We start from the raw sequence: 21,300 nt of genomic DNA, 5'->3' as shown, positions 1-21,300 counted from the left end.
ATGACCGAAGCACATAAATCAAGATTTTCAATACATCCAGGAAGCACCAAAATGTACCGAGACTTGAAGAACAATTACTGGTGGAATGGAATGAAGAAAGACGTGGCTGTCTTTGTTTCCAAATGCTTAACCTGTCAACAAGTCAAGGCAGAACATCAAAGACCTGGAGGACTTTTACAACCATTGGAAATACCGGAGTGGAAGTGAGATAACATCTCCATGGATTTCGTTGTAGGGCTACCAAGATCCAGGCAGGGTCACGATGGTATCTGGGTAATCGTTGACAGATTGACCAAGTCTGCAAATTTCTTACCGGTGCGGATGACTTATAACCTGGATAAGCTCGCTACCTTGTATATGGACCACATAGTGAGACTACACGGAGTCCCGACAAGTATACTGTCTGACAGAGATCCAAGATTTGTATCAAGATTTTGGAAGAGTTTCCAAAAGGCTATGGGAACCAAGATTACTCTCAGCACGGCCTATCATCCCCAGACTGATGGCCAAACCGAAAGGACAATTCAGACCCTCGAGGATATGCTGAGGGCATGTGCGCTGGATTTTTCTGGAAATTGGAGTGAACAGTTACCCCTGATCGAATTCGCCTATAACAACTGCTATCACAGTAGCATCGAGATGGCTCCGTATGAAGCTTTGTATGGAAGGAAGTGTAGGTCGCCCCTATGTTGGGACGAGGTCGGAGAAAAGGCTGTTACTGGACCAGAACTTGTTCAAATGACCATTGACAAGGTCGCTATAATCAAAGAAAGACTCAAGGCAGCCCAAGATAGACAGAAGAGCTGGGCAAATTTGAAGAGGAGACCGTTGGAATTAGAAGTTGGTGAAAAAGCATACGTCAAATTCTCTCCTATGAAAGGAGTAGTTCGGTTCAGTAAGTCCGGAAAGTTGAACCCAAGATATGTGGGACCGTTCGAGATACTGGAGAAGGTGGGAACCTTAGCCTACCGTCTAGCTTTACCGCCTGATATGTCCAGGATACATAATGTCTTCCACATCTCACAGCTAAGGAAGTATGTCCCAGACCCGAGTCATGTACTCAAAGTTGCACCACTGATGATCGAGGGAAACCTCAACGAAGAACTCAAATACGAAGAAGTCACTACCCGAATAGTGGACTCAAAAGACCAAGTGTTGAGAAATCGGACAATATCTTATGTCAAGGTACAATGGTCAAATCATACTGAAAGAGAGGCAACTTGGGAACTCGAGGAGAAGATGCGATCACAATACCCTCACCTATTCGAATGATCAAGCTAATGCAAGTTTCGAGGACGAAACTTTCAATAAGGAGGGAGGGATGTGAGAACCCGGAAATTTCGATCCGAAGCAAATAATGTAAGAAATACAAACTTGAAATTTAGCTTCAACTAAGCTTAACAACTTTCATTCTAATTATAAACTTAAATATGAACTTAGATTTTCAGCTAACATAACTCGAGGAAGTAGCTTCAGAGCTCGGAGATTAATTCAACATGAAGACGAGCTGCAAATAACCGCATCCATTGAAGTATTGTCACTGGAGGAGTAAAACCCCAGCTCAAGGACGCGATTCTTCAGCTCGAAGAAGCTCAACCAAGCTTGTCCTAACAAGACCAAAAAGGGAGCTAGAAGTTGAGCCAAGGAATTAGACAAACTTATTATGCAAGAAGCAACCTTTGAGATAACCAAGGAGGAAGCTAAGGGATGAGCTAAAGGTTAAGACACATTAATGATGCAGGAAATGAACCTTTAGAAAAACCAAGGTGACATTTAAAGTATGCATGGGATTTTGGACTACAATTGGAATTAAGGAATGCATGAGATTTTGAACCACCATAATGAACATAATAATGTCATTCTTGGAAGCCAAGAAATCGGCCAAGGCTAGGTGGAAAGACAGCAATTTTTCTATAAATACCACCATATGTGAATGGAAAAGTGTCACAAAAAGGCACCAAATTTTCGGCCTCACCCTCCACCAAAATCTCTCTAAATTTCGGCCAAGCCAAGCAAGGGAGAAGAAGGAAATTTCGTGCAGTCCAGAGTTGCTATTCTGCGTCGAAGTGCTGCTCGATCAAGGACAGTATTTGCTAAGGTTACGTCGAAGTGCTGCTTGATTTTCAAGAGGAAACTCAGTACAAAAATCTGAAAATTCTGTAAGTGGGCTTTTGTTATGTACTTCATTTCTATTTTAAACTTCGATATAAATAATGTGACATGCATGTTGGTGTGTCCCTTTTTCGAAAATGTCAGTGTGTTCTATTTTAAATTTCGATCGATTATGTGTTCTCTTCTAAGTTTCGAAATTCTTGGTTCCGCTGTGTCTGTATGAATAACTCTGAAATCTGAATATCTGAAAACTTCTGTCTGTTACTTCTGAATTCTGTCGCACTTTTACGATTCGAATTTGAAATGGAACGAGAATTGTAGTTCTGTTCTGGCCCCCATTGGTGGGTATAAAACCATGTTCTGTTCTGGCCCCCATTGGTGGGTATAAAACCATGTTCTGGTCTCACCCCTTAGAGGACTAACATATTGGGGACAATTTGACCATGGAAATGAGATGAGTAACAGTGTGTTTTTTCTGCTCTGGAATGATCTGAAATGTTTCTGTTCTGTTCTGAATCATTTGATAAGCTCCGTCTTTTATTCGCTTCGTTTCTGTTGTGTCAAGTCAAGAATATTGAGTTTTGAAAGTATGTTAAAAGAAATTTTTAAAAAATTAAGTTCTATATGTACCCTGGAATCGATCGACCCTCACTTGCTGAGTGTTTTCCAAAACACTCACCCCTTACAAATTTCAGATAAAACTGAAGAGCAAATAAATAAGGAGGAGCAGGAAGCTTTCTGGGGTTGGTGAACGATGATCAAGATCAAGAACCACTTTCTCCCTTTTGTTTAGTTTTCCGCATTTCGCAAACTCTGATGTGTTTATTTCACTGTCATTGTAAGACAATACTTTATTTATGAAAAAAATTGGTTTGATTTGATACGAGGCTTTATTGTTTTCAATGAAATTGTTAAACAATGCCGGATGTCACCGACGCTTCGGATACGGGGCGTGACGATTTTAATTAATTGAAGAGTAACCACAATAGTAAAATTCATCCCACAAGATATTTTATTGAATTAAATATAATTAATTAGGATATGATATTGAATTATTTTCTTAATTTAGCCACATGGATTAAGAAGAGAGTATAATTCAATAGTTATATCATTAAGTTGTATGAATCTAATTGAATTAAAAATTTAGCTTACAAAATTTTTTATGTCAGTGATTTATATTTATTGCATGATTTACATGGATAAAACATGATATAAGGTTTACTGCTTTATTTGGTGACATTAGCATGAATTTTATTTATTTTACATCATTTTATCATGTTAATTACTCTTATATTAATTGTGAAATTTCCAAAATTTAAGGTTATAATTATAAGTTGAAAAAGAAAATATTATTCTTCAATTGAGTTTCATGAACACAGATTTATTATTAAGAAAGATAAACCACTTGTCATTACTGAAATCAGTTATTCATATGACTATCTTTGTGAAAAATGGAGAAATATAATTGTTTCTCGAATAGTTTCATAAAGATTAATATTTATGTTGGGATCAGTGGTTCAATCGAACAGAATGATAGCGTTCATACAATCATAAGCACATTAATTATATAGTTTTCAATTTTAAAGCTCACCAACATTTGAGTACACGACTGTGTCATGCATATAAGGAGATATAACGGCTCAATTTAACACTATTGAGGTTGAGATATTTGAGATATTTCTAGTTATCAATATTTCGAACTCTCGTTTAACATGATGACCTATTTAAGATCTTCTATAACACACATAAGATTATATGGTCACTATATGAGTTTTTGGCCATATGCGTTTAAGAAGAAGGTGTACTGTTATGGAGGAGAGATAATGTTTAAACATGACTACTCAACTCTCATTAGTTATTATTCAGTATGGTTCATATTAGTCAAAGCATATGGGGATTGGTTATGATTCTACAGTACATGTTATCAATATCATGCAAAGATTGTAAGATTCAAGGATGCCATTAGGAAGTGATTCATGCATCTATTCAATGAACTAGATGATCACATGCGGAGGCTATTGAGACTTGCATAGTGGATTTATAATTGTATTTGGAAACACCTTTTATTTCAAACTTCTCTATAAATTTGATTTAGTTTCAAGAGTCGTTTCAAATAGATATTCCTTAATTTTTCAGACTTATCATTTTTTTGTTGTATAAATATGATTTTTTTTTTAAGTGATACTTTGTTTGACAGTCTTCTTCACATTAATTTACAAAATTATATCCACTATTTTACATTGCATATTTAAGAAAATATTGGTATTAAGAAATGCATTATGAGTTAATATTACTTGATATGATCGATTGGGAGATAATCATTGAGTTACAATAGCTCGGTCCTTGAAATTTTGAAAATCAATTAATTTAATCGAGTTTTGTTTTAAACCAAGCAGAAGACACTCAATATAATCATTCGTAGAAACCGAATAAATATTTTGGTAAATCATTTAAAAGATATGAAAGTTGATTGTGTAAAAACATTTTAGGTTGAAGCGTTTTATCAAACAATTGATATGCAATATTTTGGTATCTGAAATACATATAAAATACTTCAACATTGCATCTTAAAAATAGTATAAAGTAAATAAATTCAATAAATAAATAGACAATAATTTGTTTATGGATGTTCGGAGATTAACAACTTTTACGTTACCCCTTCTTTCACTTGGGAAGGATCCACTATAAGACTTTGATTCATACAACTCCATGTACAAACACATTTTAAATTAGAACTTATCTCTTACCTAATTGAAACTCCTAACACACTGTTGATTGTAGGCCACAACCTCACAATCCGCATAATGTTTAACTCTTATGCCAAGACTATAACCATAGTCTTTAATGTTTTTGTGTAAAGAAACACTCATCTAAATTTTGAACATCAACTCTTGTGTATAAGTGTGAGTGATGTGTATGTATATATCAAATGTATCATCACAACTGGACTTACTCTCATTCTATGAAATTTCTTCATGTAGGTTGCTCATGATTTGAATATGCTTCCAAAGCTTGTATTTGATAGTCAAGATTTTGTATGTATAGCCTCCAAGAGTAATATATATATGTTAGACACAATAATATGATCGTTTGGAAAATTTCTGTACTGTTTCTGATAGTGAAACGGTCATTTCCGTCTTGTTGGTCACTTTTCCCGAGCCTAACTGATTTTGAGGTTTGTTGCCAGTTTTGCTTGTCAGCTAGACTGATCATTCAGTTAGGCTCATCAGCTAAACTAAACAAAACTAATGAGGACTGCTGATTTCTGCTTCTGCAAAACTAGTAGTTTCATCGTCATTTATCAGCGTCTTAGACTTCGATTCAGACTTTTACTTGTGAATATGATTTTTAAGTCATCATCTTAGCTTCATAACTCATGTTGAATCATTTCATTTAGATAACCTAGCTGATTAGGCTGACCAAAATACCGTAACTGCTCATGTCCAACTGATTGTTGTTTTCCTTGCGATCATTTTGGTTTGCAACCACCAGTTTTCCTAGACAACATTTGATTTATCCTAATTGACGTGAACTAAAACTTGTCCCAAATTGAGTTTTCTGTTCAGTCATTTTAGCGACTGGTCATTTCCATCACCGAGCTGTGATATATCATCAAAACACTGCAGCTCGCCAGATTTTCACTTTTGCTAAATTTGATTTTCAGCTTCCATAATAAGTTATCAACTTCACACTTGAATAAATTTTTTAGAAAACACAATAACAAGTTTTGTTATCATCGGAATCAAGATTGTTAGAGTTTCTAAATCCACATTACTCTATTATGTGACATCTTGGATTTTACTAGTTTTGACACTTATTTGGACTACATTAAGATTAAGTAGACCAATATGTAGAAGAAATATGCTAAGAGAGATTTAGACATACTGGAAATCATTCATACAGATATTAGTTGTCTCGATATGGACTTGTGTAGTTAGAAATATTGTTTACCTTTATTTATGATAACTCACAACACGTATATTTCTACTTGCTTCATAATAAGTATGAAGTGTTGGATGTTTGATAAAAACATATAAGGTGGAATTAGTGAAGTAATCTTGTGAGATGAGATATGGTAAAAGTTACTATGATAAATATACTTGAGGATGGACATGGTGCTATATCATGGTTAGTAGCTCCAAACTTCTTAAGTTCTTGTGAGTTGAAACTCTTAGAACGAATTTGTATATGTTAAATTAGATTCTAATTGAGGGTATTCGAAAGACACATATTTGAATTATGGAAAGACTGGAAACCAAATTTGGGACAAATATATGATTGAGTATGATTTCTAAGATAAGAATTGATAGATAATACACAAGAAATCAAGTTTGACCCGATGATCACTCATGGGTATTTCATTAGATACGCTAAAATGTCTGAAGGATATAAATTTTTGTCCATAAAGAATCATATGGTTTTTGGTATCAAGATATGCGAAATTTCTTAAGAATAACTTGATTAGTGGGAGCGATCAAATTCATAATATTGATCATTATGATGCTCATTCAGCTACACAAGTTCTATATATTGATTTTATTCACAACATCTCTCAAGTTAAAAATTGTGTTGTGGGACCAATAGTATAAATTCCACAAATTGTTGATCATGTGAATTTTAATGATCATCAAGACATAGAGCATTTGGTTGAACAAAACGATCTAGATTCATTGGAAAATATTGATACAACATTAAGAAGATCTAGTGGAATTAAAATATTAACAATTTCAAGTGAATATATTGTATATCTTGAATCTGGCTATTTATTTTGGAGTCGAAATTGATCTTGAGATGGTTTCACAAACCATGAGCAGTAAGAAATCTAATTTGTGGTATAATGTCATGAATGATAAAGAATTACATAACAAATAATTGAGTCTAAATTTTTTTCAGTCTCCATTTGTTATGGATGATTTTTTAAGACAAATAAAGTCTCATTAAGCAACATTGAACGACATAAGGATAGACTTGTTGCTAAGGAATTTGCTCAAGGAAAAAAATATTTTCTCATGTATTTAAGAAAATTCTCAATATTTTCTCGTGCATCTAAGAAAATTATCTTCATGTGGTCATTACATTAATAGCCCATTTGATTTAGATTTGCATTATATGGATGTGAAAACAATATTTCTCAATTGTGATATAGAGTGAGAATGTTATATGAAATAACATTAAAGATTCTTCTCTAGTGATTTTTAGTATTTAATGTTACAAGCTTAAGAAAGCTATATAGATTAAAACAATTATCAGATTAGTGGTCTTTAAGGTTTCATAATGTTATCTCTTCATTAAGTTTTGTTGAGTACATTGCGGGCCATCATGTATACCAGAAGGTTAGTGAGAGCATAATTATTAAGAAAATTTTCAGAGTAATCTAGGTATTGACAACTAAAAAGTTGTAAAATGTTATGAGATACCTTCATGGTATTAAAGAGTACATGCTTATATATCGATGAATCGAAAATTTGAAGTAATTTATTAGTTCCACTATGAAGTCTAAATTTGTCTCTTATTTTGATGCACTATTTGTATGGTGTACGTTCAGAAGTTGCATTTTTGGGATTAGAATTGTGAATTTATGCTTAAGCCATTTACAAAATATATTACGACAATTCAGTTATAGTCTTTTTGATTAAAGTGGAAGTCAAACTAAGTATATCGATATAAAGTGTTATAGTCGTTGAGAACATGTTAAACAACATAAAGTGATAATTGAAAACGTTATCACGTGGAATTAATGATGGACTTTGTTCCTAAAAAGACTTTATGCTATAAATATTGATTTATATTTATGAAACTCATCCAGTTATGATGTTTCTCTAATTATAGTATTTTTAAAAAAAAAAATCCATTTATTTCTGTAGATTAGGGTTGTAGTTATGTTTGTCATAATTTTATATCGAAATCATGCATATGTTAGTTAATTGGATTGTTTACCAACATAATTAAAAATAGAATACAAACTTAAAATTCAAATAAATTATTTCTATATCTCAGAAAATCACTCTAAATAAACAAATTTTATTACATATTTTTCTATATTAATGTGATCGGTTTGTATTGGTTTTCTTCTTTTTCTTTTTTTTTTTTAATGTAAAACTTGAACCAAACCAATTTTTTTTATTTTTGTTGATTTTAAAATCAATACAAACCGTGATTGACTGGAAACCAATCCAAACCATACAATTTGGTTTTATAATTTTTCTTGGTTTTGATCGATTTTGAACAGCCCAATGTATATGTTTTTGAAATGAAGTGTGTTTAGAAAGTATAAGTTTTGGTGATGTGCTCTAAGTACGTGAACATCAAAAGCACTGAAAATCAGCATTCCAAGAAAACTTAGTAGTCACTAAGTTCAAAAGACCTCTCGCTTAACTATCCAAGAACTATCTAAGGTCTACCTATGTGAATTGATACCCCTCATTGATTGATCACACTCAACTGATTTTGTCAACTGTCATTTTTGAGACTAGATTTATTTTCATAGTAAGTGAAGAATGAATTCAACAATGCAAATATTCATTGAATGTTCAATATAACAATTAAAGAAAATATATTCTGATTTTTTGACACTCCATTTCATAATCGTTTATTGCCACTTATTAATTTTGGGACACAATGAATGGCACGTGACATCTTGTACGATTTCAATTATGGTCATAGTACAATTGATTTATAGTCGTTCACTTTTGAATGTTGGATTTCAACTATAAATAGTCCATCTCAGAATTCAACAAAAACTCTCGACACACTGACACGATTCATCATCTTCTATTGACTCGAAGCTTTGCTGAATATATTTCGAAGCAAACATGTAAAATTTTATCAGACATTTTTGGAGATCATATTGTATTGATACATACTCACTTTTATTATTGTATTAATTTTATCATTTAAGTGAGTCATTATAACTGACAGAAAGAGTCTTTCTGTTCAGAAGTTTGCATAAAGTCTTGAAAAAGTTGATATTAAGAGGCAGTGTCTTAAGTCTTACTGAAGTGTATATTTACAGAAGCTGTAAATATTAAAAAATTTTAGTGAATAGCTTCTGAAAACCGAAGAAGGGAAGACATGTGGATATTTTAGCATTTAAACTTTCATAAACAACTATTGTGCATTTCATTTATTATTTCACTGATTTTCATTTGTTCACAAAGTTTTAGTGAACTCATTCTGCATTGATTATATAATATGTTGTTAGAAATATCTTAATTTTTCTGATTCGAATGAATTAAAAAAATCAGAACTCTTTGATAACTTAAGAAAAATAAAACATGTCTTAAGAATAAAATAGTAAAAGAATTCTGCATGCTTACGTTTCAGTAGTACTTAACCAGAATAAACAGTAGCCCTTATGATGCTCACATTTCAGTAATACTTAACCAGAAGAGACATTAGCTCTTATGATTAGAAACCAAAAGTAGTACTCATACTGGTTGTCATTTATGATAACCCATCAGCTTTATTCAGAGATTTTTCTATTTATTGTGGCCGGTTTAAATCAATAGTACTCTTCATTAAATTCCATTATTGAACAATACTGATCATTTATCACTTCTACCATATTTGGATATAAAATAAATAACAAATCTAAAATTCATACAGGTTTTCTCAACTGGAAATAGAGTTGTTCTTATCCGAACGTTGAAGAAGGGCGATATAAGAATTTTTTAGTGATTCACGAATAGAAAGTGATTTATCTATCTATCGAAAAGAATTTATTCAATCACTCTCGCACTAAATCCTTTCATATATTCAATATCTAAAAATAAAGCACACACTGAAAATTTCTCCCTTATTCGGAAGATCACTTGCGGTATTATTGTTCACACTCAATTTTATATCATCCTATGTAAGTGTGAAACATTTGTCATATGTGGAAAGAGTCTTTCCCAGAACCAGATTTTATTAAATGCTGAGTTGTAATACTAAAAGTTTCGGTATGTAAAGATAAGTCCTACTAAAGTAGATATGTACAACAGTGTATTAATCAAATTCTTTATTGATATATTCTAGAAACAAGAGAAGGGGAGACATAGAAGGGATTATCTTTCGAACTTCCATAGACAAGCCTTGTGTTATTTTACTATGTACTGCTTTCTGTTTCACTCAAGTGTTGTGAACTGTTTCTGCATTTATAATAGTCTATTGCACTTTATCATCTGAGTTGTCATATTATTTAAAATATTTCAACTACACAATTATCATCCATTATAGTTTTTAGTAAAACAACAAACTCTCGATCCAATGATGTATATAGTTTAAAAAAATTCTCGTTAGCAACTCACCTTGTAATAATCCAAATATATCTATATTATAAAATATATTATCGAGTGGGAGATTTTTTAGCGATTATTTTTTGTATTTAAACACGTCAAAATTTTCTTTCCAAAATAAACGTTCAAAAGATATTCTTCATTTTATGAAAAATATAAGAAAAATGAAATTCAAATAAAACATGCAAAGAAGGAAAAAAATATCTCAACATGTTTATGCTTTACACAAAAAATATATTTCACATAAAATTATATTTTATATACACATACATATCATGAACCAAAAATTACTAGTGATATATTTATACTATTTTATTAAGTTTGAAGTACTTAGAGTAACTAACTTTGATATCATGGTCTGTTTTAATAATTATATATATTAATAAAATGTTAAAAATTTAATATAAGTTATATGTAGTTCAACGGATAAAGTCATTGTTTTTTGGGATTTAGGTTATAGGTTCAATTCTTATTGAAGTCATTTTTTTATTCTTTTATTTTTAATTTATATATCAAAATTACAATGTAGTCCCTCACTATTTCTTATAATTATATTTTGATCCTCATTTAAATATAAATCAAATGAATTATGAAAAATATTATACAAGCACGCAACGTGTGCGTCGGTGCACTAGTGTATATATTAAATAAGAGTTGCTTAGAAATACATTTTTTTTTTAAAATTAAAAAATAAAGTAAACATGGTCAAGAACGTATTTGTATATGTGACGATTGAAAAATTTTTAAAACGTGTGATGAAAAAAATTAAACTGATCGATTACTCAATTATTCACGACCAATTAAAATTTCTATGTGATAAATCAATAAATTAGTTCAAATACGAACATGCGACAAGGCAGTTTAAAATTAATCAAATATAAATAATTGATATTTAATCTGTTAGTATTCTAATATACTAGCGCGTGCATGATTAAATTATGTTATATCTAGAAATAAATTAATATTTTAATTATTTATAAATTGAAAAAATAAATATGAAAGATGATAAGTTATAATTATAAGTGACAAACAATTATTGAAAATAAATAGAATTTTTGTCAATTATAAGTGACAAACAATTATTGAAAATAAAGAGAATTTTTGTCAATCTATTAAAATATCAAAGTAGTTATTCTAAAGATTTGATGTATTATTAAATAATAATAATGATAATAACAATATATTATCTACATATTTATACTATATACTATATTATTAAGTTTGTGTCCTTTAAAATAATCATAGTCTATTTTAATAATTATATATATTAATGAAATATTAAAAATTTGATACAAGTCACGTGTAGCTTAAGTTTTAGGTTTTTTTTATAAATATTGTACAAACACGCTCTTTTATGAAAAATCAACCCTTAAGATAGGATTTTTGTCTGGTTTTGCATGCAATCGAAAAATTAAGGCTAAAATAAGACTAAGTAGACATAATAGCAATTTTTGATAATCAAAATTTGACCAAAATTACAGTATAATATCATTTTTTTTAATGATGTTATATTTTTTCCTAAATCCCTAGCTAATATCATTTAATTTGATCCATTGAGTATGCCTTTTCATATAAATTTAATTAAAATGCTAAAAAATTATATGAGTTAAAAGACTGAGAACTTTCCAAATTCAANTATTCATTAAAAAATGGGCATTAATAAGTCTAGAAATATAGATTGGTACGAGAGTGGTTCTCATGTGAGACCGTCTCACGGATCTTAATCTGTGAGACGGGTAAACCCTACTCATTTTCACAATAAAAAGTAATACTCTTAGCATAAAAAGTGATACTTTTTCATGGATAACCCAAATAAGAGATTCGTCTCACAAATACGACCCGTGAGACCGTCTCACACAAGTTTTTGCCTTGGTACGAGTAAGGCGAATATATAAAATAGTAGTTGAAAATTATTTACATATTTTATTTGTTTTATATTATTTAAATGGAAAAAAAAATATTGCAATCAATTAGCTTCATAGTCAACTAGAGTTTCTATTTAATGTTTTCTAGAAGTCGTGAAAATCTAAAATTTTGAATGTATGAAACCAGACAAGGTAGCATAGTTGTTAGTTATTTCCTAATTTATCAAAACATTGCAGTTAATTTATAAAATAATTATTTACCAAAATAAGAAATTTGATTTAGAAATTTATAAAAACCTCAAATTATTTTCTTTTCCAAAATATTCATTCTACCGTTTTCCTATTAAATATTCAACAACTCGAATGTATATTTTTTCCCCCTAAATACTCAAATTATTAATAATCAAGCTTATTTTTATGTTTTTTTTCCTTTTAAAATGCAAATTTACTGGTTTAGATTTGAACACGGACCTAACTTGCAACGGTAGGTTTAGAAAATAAAAAATTTATCCACTGAGTTACATGTATATTGCATAAAGAACATCACATTTTGACTTAATCTAAACTCGAAACCAGATGTTTTTGCACAACACAATACTTTAAGAAAAAAATTGACGCCCAAATATTTAATTTAAGATTAAAACAATAGCTTTAGACAAGTTATATTAGCATATTAAAATGGAGAATGAAATATTTCTTGTTTCCACAAAATATTAGGTATTCCATATGCCTAAATATTTTTTTAATACAAGCAATCGATACATAATATTGAACTATTGTACAATTTAAAATATTTGAATTATAATTATTTAATGAGCTGCGAAGACTTGATCTACATGATTATCAATAAGACTTCATTTATCTTACATTCTTATTTATATTATTAAATTATAGCAACTTCGTGAAAATAATTTTCGAAGGTTTAATATTTTTGTATTAGTTATAAAAAGAAAATGTAAAACAAGACGTTATTCGTCATATTTCATAAATGTGATATCTCTTGTTTCACATGATAAAAATTAAATATTTAAAATGAGTTTATAATGAGCTACAATTAACTTTTTTAGCAACTTGAGTTAATAATTTTCGTAAAACGAGAACGAATATGAAATAGATATTATAGAGATCAATTGTACAATCACACAGACGTGACAATAAATATATTCCTATATTATTTATGATTAATTTATTGTCCAAACTCCAAATATGTAATTAATTATGTATATTACGTCCGCAAGTGTGGCACGTAGATTGGAAAATACATCATAATAAAATGCGTCGTGGCATATAATTGCCAGCATACTATTAAATACAGCTTCTAGAATTAGTCCTTACTTTTCACTAAAAAAAAATAAAATTAAAAATTAAGTCCTTACCAAATTCAATTTTTTCCAACTAACTTAAATTCTAGAAGTGCACAAATACAAGGTCAATAATATAATATAAGAAAATAAATGTTGAACCAAATATTAAAACGTTTTGAACAAAAAAATAATAATTGATAGCCTGATATAATTTGGAAAAAATAATTTTTTTTATTAAGTCATCAATAAAATAAGCCTAACTTTTTAATAAAGTCAATAGGGGAGTTTAAAATGAGACGAGCCAACTCGCATATCGACCGAACAATTATATGTTTCTATCGAAGCTCGCGAATCGGATCAATTATATTGATTTTGTTTTTACAAAATTAAATAATATATAAACAAAATCAAGTTGAAACTCGCAAATCGACTCAATTATAATATTTTGTTTTCACAAAATTGACTAACGTAGATAAACAAAATCATGAATAAAATTAACTCGACTCAAATATTTAATATTTCATGTATAAATAAATCCATTGTAATCTTGCACACCGTGGGGCACAAGGCATAATTAGTAATATTTACAGCTATGACGTCATGGCACACGTTGCAGGCTCCCCGCCTTGTCGGCGCATCCCTTCAGTTCTGACCTCTGACCTACGTGAATATCTCTGTAATTATTTATTTGTCTCTATTTTTTTCCCCCACTGCTAAACGAAAGATAAGCTGAATATTGATTTTTAAAAATTATAATTATTTATTATTGTTTTTAAAAATTATTATTTAATTAATTATTCAAGAAAATGCAAAACCATATCTGAATCTTTCTGCATGCGTTGAAGGTTATACACAATCCGCTTTCGACTTTTCTGTGAAGCTTCTTCTCACAGTGGGAGGGAGAAAGACTCGGTTCATCTGAAACAGAAGCCGAGAAATTTATAACCCAATTCTTGGAAGTTGTTTTCCCGCGAAATTTCTTTGCCTTTTTTCGAGTCAATTCGATAGTTTTTTCTTTTTTTGTTTTTCTAAATTCTTTTTCTGCTTTTTGGGCAATTTTCAAAATTTTTTTTTTTTTCCAGTTTTCAGACAAACTTTTATTTTGTTTATGGGGGGTTTAATTTAATCGTGGTAGTTGGGTGGGTTTTTGAAAGTTTCTTCCAAGCAATGCGCGTGTTGAAACAACGCAACGAATCCAACGGTTGTCAAAGTCAAGGCTTGAGAAATCTAGAGGAGGGATCCAAGTCAATGTTCAAAACTTTTGGGCCATCAAAAGAGATCAACATCGTGAATAATGCTTCTTATATTTCACCCCCTTCCTCTTCCTCCTGATATTCTTCTGTTTTGTACCACATGTTAATAAATCATCCGAGTTAATTGTCATTTTCTTGTTGTGTATTTTAGTTTGTTCCAGCTGAATTTAGGGACCTTAATCACTTTCTTGCATCTGGGCTTTCTTGTTTTAGTAGCTTTCTATGATATTTTGAGGTGAACGGTGTTGTGAATCTAGTGGGGATTCCTTTCATTTCCTCTTATTTATCCATTCTTTCTTTCAATATTCGAAGTCTTTTTTCCGTCTTTGCTCTGAATCTGTTTTAAAAAGGGACTTTTTAGTTCTTTTGACAGCTGGGATTAGAGTTGATCTCTTGGGGTTGAGCTGTCTGCAAAACGTTAGCTGACAAGTTAGTACTTGGGATAAACTTCTTGATTTTGACGTCCTTTTGGGTGTCCCCAAGACCTTGCGTAACGAGATTTCTTCAAGTTTGGAGATTCAAGATTTCTTTGGAATCTGAAATACAATGAGAACTGGTAGAACAAAGAAGATAAATTTCAGCAAGATCTACTCGTTTAAGCGCGGGAAAGAACCATCGAAAGATGACCATTCGCAGATAGGGGGGCCAGGTTTTTCAAGAGTTGTGTTTTGTAATGAATCTGATGGTTTAGAGTCCAGTTCAAGAAACTATGTGACAAATTATGTTAGGACAACAAAGTACACTGCTGCAAGTTTCTTGCCAAAGTCTCTCTTTGAACAGTTCAGAAGAGTGGCTAATTTTTACTTTCTTGTTACTGGTATATTGTCTTTCACTTCTCTTGCGCCTTATTCTGCTGTTAGTGCCATAATTCCTTTGATTATAGTTATTGGGGCAACTATGGTTAAAGAGGGGATTGAGGATTGGCGTCGAAAACAACAGGTATTTTTATGATTCATTTTGTTAATTCTACTCTGATTTTAGATTTTCTTGGTACAGGTTAGTTTCAGTTTGTTGGATTCAATCTTGGTTATAAGTTTTATGCTTTTATGAAGTGATTGGAGATTGTTTGGGAAACTTTATGATGTTTAGATTTTTTTCTCAGTAGAGGACAAAGTGATCTGTGTCAATAAAATCAAAAAATAAATCTATCAGATTTTTGTCATCAAATGAACCAGAATAATCTTTACGGAGCTTGAGGAGAATATAATGATAATGTTTGCACTTCTGTTAGTTGTTTTGTGATAATCATTCTGTTTTTGGTGTCTTTTTCCCTGTTGGCATGTTATGTGGAAACTGATATCAACAGACACGAAATTTACACTTATTGTCTGGTCTTTTCAATTTTTGTTAGCTCAGATTGATGGTTATATCGGTTAATGAATTTTTTAGGACATAGAGATGAACAACAGAAAAGTGAAGGTACATAAATGTGACGGAGTATTCCACCATACCGAATGGAAAAATCTGAAAGTCGGTGATATAGTTAAGGTGGAGAAGGATGAATTTTTTCCAGCAGATTTGCTTCTACTTTCATCGAGTTACGAAGATGCTATCTGCTATGTCGAGACTATGAATCTTGATGGCGAGACAAATTTAAAACTCAAACAAGCATTAGAAGTAACATCTTATTTAAATGAGGATGAGGACATCAAAAATTTCAGGTCTTTAATAAAATGTGAAGATCCTAATGCTAATTTGTATAGTTTTGTTGGAAGTATGGAGTTTCAAGAACAACAGTATCCTCTTTCTCCTCAACAGCTTCTACTCCGAGACTCAAAGCTTCGAAACACAGACCACATATATGGAGCTGTTATATTCACCGGTCATGACACAAAGGTTATACAGAACTCGACTGATCCTCCCTCGAAAAGAAGTAAAATTGAGAAGAAAATGGATAAGATCATCTACTTTTTGTTCGGTGTACTGTTCTTGATTGCTTTCATTGGATCGGTTTACTTTGGTGTTGTAACCAAAAATGACTTGAAAGGTGGACATTATAGGTGGTATCTCCAACCAGAACGTGCCGATATTTTCTTTGATCCAGATCGAGCCCCAGCTGCTGCTATATATCACTTTTTGACAGCCTTGTTACTGTACAGCTACTTAATTCCAATATCTTTATATGTGTCGATAGAAATTGTTAAAGTCCTTCAAAGCATGTTCATCAATCAAGATGTGAATATGTACTTTGAGGAAGCTGATAAACCAGCCCATGCCCGAACCTCGAATCTGAACGAAGAATTAGGCCAAGTTGACACGATACTTTCTGATAAGACAGGAACATTGACTTGTAATTCCATGGAGTTCATTAAGTGCTCGGTTGCTGGTACAGCTTATGGATATGGCGTCACAGAAGTCGAGAAGGCTATGGCTAAGAAAAAAGGGTCTCCTTTGAAAGTGAATGGAAAAGGGCTAGTCGACGATCCTTTTGGTAACACGAAAAAATCAACTGTCAAAGGTTTCAACTTTGATGATGATAGGATCATGAACGGACATTGGATAACTGAGCCTTATTCGGATATCATTCAGAAATTCTTTCGCTTACTGGCAATATGTCATACTGCCATCCCTGACATTGATGAACATAGGGGAAATGTCACATATGAAGCTGAATCACCAGACGAGGCGGCCTTTGTTGTCGCAGCTAGAGAAATTGGGTTTGAATTCTTCAAAAGGACACAGACGAGTGTCTCCGTAAATGAGCTGGATCTTGTATCTGGAAAAAGAGTCGAAAGGTCAGTATATTGACCACATTTGCTTTCCTATATTTGCTCGTTTCTTCGCACATTCCTGACAAATTTTCTTCTGATTCAGGTCATACAAGCTGTTAAATATTATAGAATTCAACAGTACAAGGAAGAGGATGTCCGTTATAGTAAGGGATGAAGAGGGAAAGCTTTTATTACTTTGCAAAGGCGCTGACAGGTTTTGTCTTCTTAACTTAGTGCGTCCTTGTCTACTGCAACGATTTGCTTCTAAAATTATTTGTAATGACAGTGTCATGTTTGAGAGGCTTGGAAAAAACGGAAGGGAGTTCGAAGAGGAAACCATAAAACATGTAAATGAATACGCGGATGCAGGTTTGAGGACCTTGATACTTGCGTATCGGGAACTTAATGAAGAAGAGTTTGAGGAGTTCGATAAAAAATTTTCCGAGGCCAAAAACTCGGTCAGTGCAGATCGTGATGCATTGATTGATGAAGTAACTGAAGAAATAGAGAAGGATTTGATTCTTCTTGGGGCGACAGCCGTTGAGGACAAGCTCCAACTAGGGGTACGTTAGAAACTACTAGGAAAATTTTGATGTGGAATCTTGAGTTATTCTTTATAAATCGTTATACAGATAAAGAATTTACAATTCTGATATGCAGGTTCCTGAGTGCATCGACAAGCTTGCACAAGCCGGCATAAAAATTTGGGTTTTGACGGGAGATAAACTTGAAACCGCCATTAATATTGGGTATATTACTTGCACAATTTCTAGACATTTTATTCAAAGGACTTCAGTTTTCGGACGATTTTTAACTCAAGGATTCCACTTTACAGTTATGCCTGTAGCTTGCTCAGACAAGGAATGAAAAAAATTGCTATCACCTTGGAAAATCCAGAGATAGTTGCTCTAGAGAAAGTGGGGGACAAGAATGCAATTGCTAAGGTATTGGCCTCTTCGAGGTTCACTTTCGGTCAACAAAAAATGAGAACAGCACCTTATTTCTATACGAATACTGAGCTTGGAATGTCATTCTTCACAGGCTTCAAAGGAAAGTGTCCTAAAACAGATTACTGAAGGAAAATCCCAAGTTGCTGCATCAAGGTCTGAGGCATTTGCATTGATTATTGATGGAAAATCTCTTGCCTATGCTTTAGATGATAATGCCAAAAAATCGTTTCTTGAACTTGCAATGGTCTGTGCTTCTGTAATATGCTGCCGATCTTCACCAAAACAGAAGGCACTGGTAAGTTTATCGTTTCTCTTTTGTAGTAAGACCTTTAGAATTTTTGTAGAAAGCTTAAAAATCGCCTTCAAATTTACAGGTAACCAGACTTGTCAAAGAAGGAACCAATAGGACTACTCTGGCAATTGGTGACGGGGCGAATGATGTGGGAATGCTTCAAGAAGCAGATATTGGAATTGGAATCAGCGGTGTTGAGGGGATGCAGGTGGAGAAACTAAGACTTTTTTCATTAATTTATAATGGATGTTTTATAAATTAAAGGACAACTTTCACCTAATGTTGCATATTATTCTTAATGGATTAGGCGGTCATGTCGAGTGATATTGCCATTGCTCAGTTTAGATTTCTCGAACGGTTGCTTTTGGTGCATGGACACTGGTGTTACAGAAGGATCTCTTCAATGGTAAATGCTCGACTTAATTAACTATATGATACGTAAAATATCAGTAATAATTTTTGTTCTCGGAAGTATATAAGCCTTACCAGGTCATGGTTTGATCATACTTTATTTGATTTATATGACAGATTTGCTACTTCTTCTACAAGAATGTCACTTTCGGTTTCACTGTCTTTTTATATGAGGCTTACACTTCATTCTCTGGGCAACCTGCATACAATGACTGGTTTTTATCCCTCTACAACGTATTCTTCACATCATTACCTGTGATCGCGATGGGGGTATTTGACCAGGATGTATCTGCTAGATTTTGTCTGAAGGTGTCAATCTTTACGTCCTCTGAATAACCTCTCAATAAGAGAACTTTTTCTTGTTTCTAATAATTTCTTTCCCCTTCGAATGGCAGTTTCCCTTGCTATACCAAGAAGGCGTGCAAAACCTTCTCTTCACATGGCGCCGTATTATTGGTTGGATGCTCAACGGAGTTTGCAGTGCAGTAATCATTTTCTTCTTCTGCAAAGAGGCACTAAGTCTACCAGCATTCAAGAAAAACGGGAAGATAGCCGAGTACCAAATTTTTGGAGCAACAATGTATACGTGCGTCGTTTGGGTCGTAAATTGCCAAATGGCTTTAGCTATAAGTTACTTCACTTTAATCCAGCATATAACTATCTGGGGTGGAATCGCATTGTGGTACCTTTTCCTCTTGGCTTACGGTGCCATACCTCCCAGTATCTCCACTACCGCGTATAAAGTCTTTGTTGAATCTCTTGCACCTACGCCTTCTTTCTATGTGGTCACACTCTTTGTGGTTATATCGACTTTAATTCCTTATTATTCGTACAATGCGATTCAGATGAGATTTTTCCCTATGTTCCATGGAATGATACAGTGGATTAGGCATGAGGGTCATTCTGATGACCCCGAATTCTGCGATATGGTGAGACAGAGGTCGATTAGACCAACTACAGTTGGTTTCACTGCACGTTCGTTGGCAAGAACGAATCCATTAGAAGATAGAAATCAGAAGCAGAGGTAGATAACATACGAAATTGTGGGATTCTGATGTCTGGTTTAAGGTGAGAACTCGGGGAAGTGTACATGTTCGCGGGGCTCCACTTCTCCATGTTTGAGTATACATACACATAGAGGTCTTAGGACTGGAAGGGTCTGTACAAAGTATAGTTTTTGTTGTATCTTATGTTTGTATGTGCAGAAGAGTTGCAGCCCTGTTTGTACCAGCCTAGCAGCTGCTTATATTTTTACTTATTCATTCAATTTTATTTCTTGTCCGATCTGCTGCATAACATTTAATTTAAGACAAAATTAGAGATAGAATTAAATTCATTGATCAAATTATAAACTAATTTATTAATGGTTTTATGATCTGTCTATAAAATTAGAAACATAATATTTCGAGCTAAAAAATTCGTGGACAGCTGCAGGGCAATTGATGTGTCTTCAATGATTAATTATTATTTGTTTTTTTTCTCAAATATATTGGCTGCAAAAATAATTTTATTATTAAACGTGCTTAGTTAAACATTATGCACTATATGTGCTGGATGTTTAAATATTTTAATTAATTATTATCTTTAATTACAAAAATTTTATAAATAGTTGATAAAATATAAATTTACATAGTCTTTATTTTTGTTTTTACGACCTAAACAAAACTAAAGAAAAAGTATTAATAAAAACGAATATATTAAGAACGTATAAAAAGCTATAAATGATGGATAAGGAAAAACTGACTAAGCAAAACTGAAGTAACCAAGTGCTCAAACCAAATTGAATTATTTAAACTTGACAAAGTTGAGCAGAATTGACTCGTACTTAAATTGAAATGTATTTGAACAGTTTTAACAGTTTAGCAGCTACCTTCACTCAGTTTCAAGGACATCGGTTTACGTCAAAGGGCTAAACTGATCTTTTAGATAAGTTTTTCTATATCATGTTGACACAGCTAGTGTCAATAGTATTACACTTTGTACGGATGTTTGTGATGATTACTTGGACAAAAGACAAGCCAACAGATATTTTTTTAACTCGAGAATGTTTGATTCAGAGTCCATAAATGTAGGAGTTCATTTTAGTAAAGCTCTACGAATTTTAAAAATATTCAAGCATTCAAACA

General features: G+C 32.3%; 1 protein-coding gene across 1 annotated transcript; it reads left to right on the top strand.

Moving 5' to 3' along the window:
• The first annotated feature begins 14,652 nt into the window (after positions 1-14,652).
• Positions 14,653-20,456, top strand: LOC140963849 (putative phospholipid-transporting ATPase 9). Its single transcript, XM_073423307.1, has 11 exons — positions 14,653-15,749; positions 16,200-17,545; positions 17,625-17,735; positions 17,808-18,084; positions 18,182-18,270; positions 18,357-18,465; positions 18,563-18,766; positions 18,846-18,971; positions 19,071-19,169; positions 19,292-19,483; positions 19,570-20,456. The coding sequence occupies exons 1-11, from the start codon at positions 15,357-15,359 to the stop codon at positions 20,200-20,202; spliced, it is 3,579 nt and encodes a 1,192-aa protein (XP_073279408.1). The 5' UTR covers positions 14,653-15,356; the 3' UTR covers positions 20,203-20,456.
• The last annotated feature ends 844 nt before the right edge of the window (positions 20,457-21,300 follow it).

The sequence above is a fragment of the Primulina huaijiensis genome, chromosome 18, assembly GCF_012295235.1.
Source record: "Primulina huaijiensis isolate GDHJ02 chromosome 18, ASM1229523v2, whole genome shotgun sequence".
In the NCBI taxonomy this organism is placed as follows: domain Eukaryota; kingdom Viridiplantae; phylum Streptophyta; class Magnoliopsida; order Lamiales; family Gesneriaceae; genus Primulina; species Primulina huaijiensis.
The sequence above is the reverse complement of the archived record's forward strand: the minus strand, read 5'-3'. Positions and strand labels throughout refer to the sequence as shown.

Bases quoted from the DNA above. Each gene is read 5' to 3' on its own strand.
- LOC140963849 (XM_073423307.1), top strand. From the start codon at position 15,357: ATGAGAACTGGTAGAACAAAGAAGATAAATTTCAGCAAGATCTACTCG. The intron at 18,271-18,356 runs GTATATTACTTG...TCCACTTTACAG, and splicing joins GAAACCGCCATTAATATTGG to TTATGCCTGTAGCTTGCTCA. The intron at 19,170-19,291 runs GTAAATGCTCGA...TTTATATGACAG, and splicing joins ACAGAAGGATCTCTTCAATG to ATTTGCTACTTCTTCTACAA.